The 6,720-nt window shown below is 51.4% G+C and overlaps 1 protein-coding gene across 1 annotated transcript; it reads left to right on the forward strand.

The window, feature by feature from the left end:
- The first annotated feature begins 2,213 nt into the window (after positions 1 to 2,213).
- On the forward strand, positions 2,214 to 6,560 carry Cd79a (CD79a molecule). The gene is made up of 5 exons (XM_031385708.1): positions 2,214 to 2,346; positions 4,239 to 4,532; positions 4,709 to 4,827; positions 5,931 to 5,999; positions 6,129 to 6,560. The coding sequence occupies exons 1-5, from the start codon at positions 2,277 to 2,279 to the stop codon at positions 6,240 to 6,242; spliced, it is 666 nt and encodes a 221-aa protein (XP_031241568.1). The 5' UTR covers positions 2,214 to 2,276; the 3' UTR covers positions 6,243 to 6,560.
- Positions 6,561 to 6,720: the final 160 nt, after the last annotated feature.

The raw sequence follows: 6,720 nt of genomic DNA on the forward strand, positions 1-6,720 counted from the left end.
AGAACTTTCAGTTCTTTGGAAAGTTAGTTATATCAAATGATGTTTTGCTGCAGCACACAGGTGAAAGAATGTTTGGATATAATAAACAAATGGAAGGACTTGTGATGAAGTTGTATAAATATGACCCCACAGACAGTGGGAGACGAGCACTGAGCCTTGGTTTGGTTTGTTCCATCTCGTTATTCTTCACTAATGGACTGGTTTGCCTTCCATAGTGTTGTTGAGCTCCACTGTGGTAACACCGCCATTGAGCGAAACTTGCCCAAGTACTGCTCATGAGGATCCTGTGCCAACTTGTGGCTTCCACTGCCTCTCCTTAGGCTGGTTGGTGAGCCTGACAGTTTCTTCAGGATAGAACTATGACTGCCTGGTGTCTGCTTGCTGAAAAGGACTGGACTGTAGCTGCTGGTTCGTGCCTGGTGTCTGTCTGCCTAGAGGACTGGTCTGCAGTTGCTGAGTTGTATTTGGTGTTTGCTAGGGGACTGAACTGCTGCCGAAGAAGATGGAGCTCGCCCCCAAAGAACTACTGCTGAACAGGTCCACTCCCCCATATCCTAATAACTTTTCTCTTCCACAACCTCTGCTGGGTGGTGGGCTAGGAGAGGTTGAACCCCAATTAAAAGTAGGTTGCAAAAATTTTATACCTTCTCAAAAAACCAATATATATATATATATATATATATATATATATATATATATATATATATATATATATATATATATATATATATATATATATATATATATATATATATGCCTACATTTTTGAGACTGTTTTTCTTGGCTGTCTTTGGAACTTGATCTGTAGACCATGTTAGCCTCCAACTCACAGATTTGCCTGTGTCTACCACTGCCCAGCTAATTCCTCACCTTTAAAAGTAAACAAGCCGGGCCGGGTGGTGGGGGCGCATGCCTTTAATCCCAGCACTTGGGAGGCAGAGGCAGGCGGATTTCTGAGTTCGAGGCCAGCCTGGTTTACAGAGTGAGCTCCAGGACAGCCAGAGCTACACAGAGAAACCTGTCTGGAAAAAAAAAAAAGAAAGAAAAAAAAAAAGTAAACAAAAAGCAGGCTCTTCTTACTGAGCCCAGAGCTCAATATTCTGGCCAAACTGCCTGGCCTATGAGCTCACTGTCATCCCCTCCCCTGGCTCCATTATCTGCCATTTTCTTACATAGCCCAGGCTACCCTCTTGATTCATCATTTTGGTATTCAAATACCAAAATCTGGGACCAGAGGCATGAGCCACCACCACACGTCAGCCAAATAGACTGTACAGCACTGGGCAAGTGACCACTCCCTTCTCCCCCACTGAGCCTCAGTTTCCTCTTTATCAAGTGGAGGATGGTCTCTGCCCTATTGGGAGGATATAAAAGAACTTCAAGGAGAGGGTGTCGTTCAGCAGCAGAGCAGTCACCTAGAACGCATGGGGCCCCAGGTGTCATCTCTTACACTGAAAGAAAAATTGTGCTAGGCATGGTGGAGCACATCTGCAATCACAATACTCAGAAGAAGGCAGAGACAAGAGGATCAGGACTTCAAGAGTATCTTCAGAGGCTGGGGGATTGACTCGGTAGTTAGGAGCACGGGCTGCTCTTGCAGAGAACCAAGGTTTGATTCCCAGCACCCACATGGCAGCTTATAACTCCATCTCCTAGGCTCTTCAGGCCTCCACAAGCACCAGGCACACACACATACAGTACATGCTTACACGAGCATACATGTAAGCAAACACTCATATACATTAAATAAAGCTTCATCAGTTAAAAATAATAAAACAAAGGTGACAATAAACAAACAAAGGACCATTCTCACCTGCATAGTGAACTCAAGGCCAGGCCAGCCCAGACTAGATGTAACCCTGTCTCAAATGAAAAAAGAGAGAGAGAAAAGGGGTGGGTTAGAAAGAAAAGGGCGGATAGGGGTGATAAGTTTTGCCCGATGTCAGGGAGGGCAGAAGCCTTGGTCCTGCCTGCAGCAGGCACCTAGAACCTTGGCTCGCCAGGATATTTCCCAGGTTCAGTGGTGATGAACCAGGCCTTGAACCAACCTCTCCCAGACCCCACACACTAGAGACTCAAGGGAATTGTGGTCAGCCCAGGTGCAGGGCAGTTCCTCTCCACTCAAGGCCCACACCATATGGCAAATAAAGGCCCAGGAGTAAGGGCCACTGGAGCCCATCTCCGGCAGGGCAGAACAGGAAGTGAGGCGGAGTTTGGAGTGAAATCTGGTACCTCAAGGCTACAGCCACCCAGACTAACGGACTCTCTGGGAGACGATGCCAGGGGGACTAGAAGTCCTCCGAGCCCTGCCTCTCTTCCTCCTCTTCTTCTCCGAAGCCTGCCTGGGTAATGTGGCCTAAGGGTAATGTGTCCTGGGGTTGTGGCTGACTGGAGAGGTGCAGAGTGAAGTTGGAAATGGCCAGACAGAGCTGGGCGGTGGTGGCATGCGCCTTTAATCCCAGCACTTGGGAGGCAGAGGCAGGCAGATTTCTGAGTTCGATGCCAGCCTGGTCTACAGAGTGAGTTCCAAGACAGCCAGGGCTACACAGAGAAACCCTGTCTCAAAAAACCAAAAAAAACAAAAAAAAAAACAAAAAAAAACCAGAAATGGCCAGACAGGGTGATGCATAGTGTTGCATCTCTTAAAGTAAAGCCAGAACTCTAGGAAACTGAGGAGGGGGGAAAGACTGCATTTGAAGCCAGCCTAGGCTACATAATGAGTTCTACCTAGGCCAACCTGGGAAATTTTTGACCTGTCCCAAAAAGAAAAGGAGTAGGGCGGGGAAGGGAATCAGAGAAAGCCTTCTGTACCAAGCCACAAGTTGGAGAAGGCTTTAGCAAGTCCACCGTTAGGAGCAAGACTACCTTGCCCCACAACACACGACCTTAGGTCCACTAGTCAGAATGAGGAACTGAGGTAAGTGTTGATTGAATGTCAGGGCATGGAGGTAGCAAAGGGAGTCAGTGAGAGGGACAGTTTTGTTTGTTTGTTTTTTCTTCTGTCTTACATCTGGAGGACATGTTTCCTAGGGTGCTCCATTCTCCTTCCCCACCCAAGCGTGACCACACTGACCCTGGTTTTCGTAGGACCAGGGATTGGAGCCCCGCTGTCTGAGTCTTAAGCCTATGACCAGGAACTTGCAGGGGCCTCTTTCCCCTCCCTTTCTTTCTTCCTGACTTCCGACCTTCCTCTTTCCTGTTATGTCCACAAAGGGAGCTACAAGCCAGTGTGGTGCTGGGGAGGCTGAGAACGGGGTGGGAGGGGGGAGTGGTTCAAGATAAACACAAGAGCAGACACCATAGCCACCAGTTCACCCTCCTCTCTCTGAGCCTCCTCCAATGCCCCAGACAAAACTCAGTCCCAGTGCCTAGGTTGACACTGGTTGCTTTGTTCTGTTGTTTGGTTTTTCGAGACAGGGTTTATATGTACCGCACTGGCTGTCCTGGAACTCACGCTGTAGACCAGGCAGACCCCAAACTCACAGAGGTCTGCCTGATACTTCTCCCCCCCCCCCCCCCCCCCCCCCCCCCCCCCCCCCCCCCCTCCCTCCCCCTCCCCCTCCCCCCTGCTTGGATTAAAGGCATGTACCACTACTCCCTGGCAGGTTGCCACATTGAAGTTACAGAGATGAGAAACAACCTAGGCAAAAAGACAAACAAACAAACAAACAAGCCAAGGCCAGTAAAGGAGGGATCCAGGGAGGTGGGAATTGGACTCTACCTTTTCTAATAAGCTGGGTACTGCTGAGCCCCACCGCCCTGCATCGAAGGTGTGCCCCACCTCCAACCCCCCCCATGGAGATTCCTTTCTTTTCTTTTTTTTTTTAAAGATTTATTTATTATTTTACATAAGTATACTGCAGCTGACTTTCAGACGCACCAGGGTGGTTGTGAGCCACCGTGTGGTTGCTGGGATTTGAACTCAGGACTTTCTGAAGAGCAGTCAGTGCTCTTACTGGCTGAGCCATCTTGCCAGCCACCCCCCTGCCCGTGGGGGGTTCCTAAGAGTTGTAAGGAATGGGAGTCCCTGGGCTGGTTGGGGAGCATCAAATTGCAAAGGGTAAACGAAAGAGAGAAGCCATGGGGTGTGTCTCTCCATGTCTCCTGACATCTATTCTTTTTCTAGGTACCATTACCATCAGTATGGCTCCACTCCTGAGGGTACTGGTGTGAAGGGCTGGGGCAATCATCTCCATCTCCAGGCTCTGACCCATCTGTCTCCTCTCATCTCTCCACAGGTCCCGGATGCCAGGCCCTGCACGTAGAAGGGGGTCCACCATCCCTGACAGTGAACTTGGGCGAGGAAGCCCGCCTCACCTGTGAAAACAATGCCAGGAACCCCAACATCACCTGGTGGTTCAGCCTTCAGTCCAACAACACATGGCCCACGATGCTGCTGGGTTCTGGCAAGGGCCGCACAGGCGAGCTGATCTTCCCGGAAGTAAACAAGAGCCACGGGGGCTTGTACTGGTGCCAGGTGGTAGAAAACGATGAATCGAAACGCTCCTGTGGTACTTACCTCCGAGTGCGCAGTGAGTAGACAGGCCACTGACCCTCGTGTGTCCCTAGCAGAGCTAGCTCCTCCCTCCTGGACCTGCCAACCAGCATCGGGGATGGTGGCTTCAGAGCTCCCTGGCCTCACAGGGGACAGGGCTGGGAGAGGAGAGGAAGGGATGCCAGAGCTCTGAGCAGCACCCTGTCTTCACAGAGCCAGTCCCCAGGCCCTTCCTGGACATGGGGGAAGGTACCAAGAACCGTATCATCACGGCAGAGGGGATCATCTTGCTGTTCTGTGCAGTGGTGCCAGGGACACTGCTGCTATTCAGGGTGAGCCTCCCCACCGCACCCCACCCCCGCGACACCCTCAAGTCATCTTTGCTTACCTGGCCCTGGACTGTGACTCCCGGTGTCCAGCTGGTCCTCTGAATTCTGAGGTTCTTCCTTCAAAGTTTGGGAGACTGGGACTAGCCACCAAAAGGATTTTCAGTGTCACTAAGCTCAAGGGGGGTCAGCATGTGCCCACTGACCCTCATAGATGCCCTCTCACTGTCCTCCTGGCCCGCCAAAGGGAGTCCCCTGCAAATGCAGCCAAGACAAGGGAAGAAAGTGTGTCCTCCCAGAACCCCTGCTTCTCCTTAGGCCAGAAGGCAACATTTTTCCCCCCGATGGGGTTTCACTAAGTAACCCTAGCTGGCCTTGAACTCACAGAGATCTGCCTATTTCTGCCTCCCAATTGCTGCCGGGATTAAAGGTGTATGCCACCATACCTGCCCTTCTTCCTTTCTTTTACTTTTTCTTTTCCGCCCACCCCACCCGCTGAGACCGGGTCTCTCTGTAAAGCCCTGGCTGTCCTAGAACTCACTGTGTAGACCAGGCTGGCCTCAAACTCACAGAGATCCACCTGTCTCTGCCTCCTGAGTGCTGGGATTAAAGTTGTACACCAACTGTCCTCCTGCCTCAGTTTGCCAAGCACTAGAATTACAGATGTTCAGCACCACTCCCCGCTCGCTGCGCTGCTTGTCACTGAAGAACAGTAGAGAGCTATCATGGTGGGGCACAGCTTTGATCCTGGCAACACTCAGGAGGCAGAGGCAGGCAGATCTCTTAAGTCAAGGCCAGCTTGGTGCACAGAGTGAGTCCCCAGGTAGCTCTTGCTAGATACAGATCCTCAGAGTCTCTGTGGAGTGGCAAGCACATGCAGCAGTCCACTTGAAGGTGAGACAGGAAGATTGCTCAAAGTTTGAGGCCCATAAGAAGAGAGAGAAGAGAGGGAAGGAGACTAGAATCTGCCAAGATCCCAGTATGTGGCCTTTGGGGGTGGGGCTTATCCCTTGCTCCTTCTGATAAAGCACTTGCTAGTAGGAAAGAGTCTGAAAACCCTTCACCTCCCTCCTCGCTAAACACCACTTCTACTTCATCCCCTTCTGTAGAAACGGTGGCAAAATGAGAAGTTTGGGGTGGACATGCCGGATGACTATGAAGATGAAAATCTCTATGAGGTAAGCAGTGGATGCAGCAGGCGTCGGTGCATGGGTGTGGTGTCTGCATTGTGTCCCACCCTGGGGTTGACTGGAGGCAGATGCCCCAGCTGTCAGGGTACTGATGTCTCTCTTGTCTGTCTCCTGCAGGGCCTAAACCTTGATGACTGCTCTATGTATGAGGACATCTCCAGGGGACTCCAGGGCACCTACCAGGACGTGGGCAACCTCCACATTGGAGATGTCCAGCTGGAAAAGCCATGACTGACATCCCCCACCCTTCCCACCCCACCCCTGCCTACCATATGCCCAACTCCAGCATCCCTGCCTCTCCATTCGTCCCCTGGAGTCCCCCCTTCCCAGTGCTTGCGCCTCTGGAATGTCCTACCCTTGCCTCCATGCTGCCATACCCTCGTCTCCCACCTAATCTTGTCCTTCCCCAAGTCGGGTTCCCTCTCTAGTGGGTAATGAGCCCTTAATCGCTGCCTCTAGGGGAGCTGATTACAGCAGCCTCGTTAATGTCACCCCCTCCTCCCAGATCTGTCATGGCCACTTAAGTGACAATAAATCCTTCCCAAAGCAGCCCTTGGCAGGAGTCATGGATCTCATATAGACTGCTCCTCAACACTGCCAGGGAACCAGGAGCAGGAAACCCAAGTCTCCCTCAGACCCAGGATTCTGGGCCCAACTTTTCACCTGACCACTTCTGAGATCTGGGACCAGACAGTCCTTGCTGTCTTCC

Source organism: Mastomys coucha, unplaced genomic scaffold (genome assembly GCF_008632895.1).
Source record: "Mastomys coucha isolate ucsf_1 unplaced genomic scaffold, UCSF_Mcou_1 pScaffold21, whole genome shotgun sequence".
In the NCBI taxonomy this organism is placed as follows: Eukaryota; Metazoa; Chordata; class Mammalia; order Rodentia; family Muridae; genus Mastomys; species Mastomys coucha.

Excerpts from the sequence above, each read along its gene's own strand:
- Cd79a (XM_031385708.1), top strand. The coding sequence starts at position 2,277 with ATGCCAGGGGGACTAGAAGTCCTCCGAGCCCTGCCTCTCTTCCTCCTC. Across the intron at positions 2,347-4,238 it reads CTTCTCCGAAGCCTGCCTGG|GTCCCGGATGCCAGGCCCTG; the intron begins GTAATGTGGCCT and ends ATCTCTCCACAG. Across the intron at positions 6,000-6,128 it reads AAGATGAAAATCTCTATGAG|GGCCTAAACCTTGATGACTG; the intron begins GTAAGCAGTGGA and ends TGTCTCCTGCAG.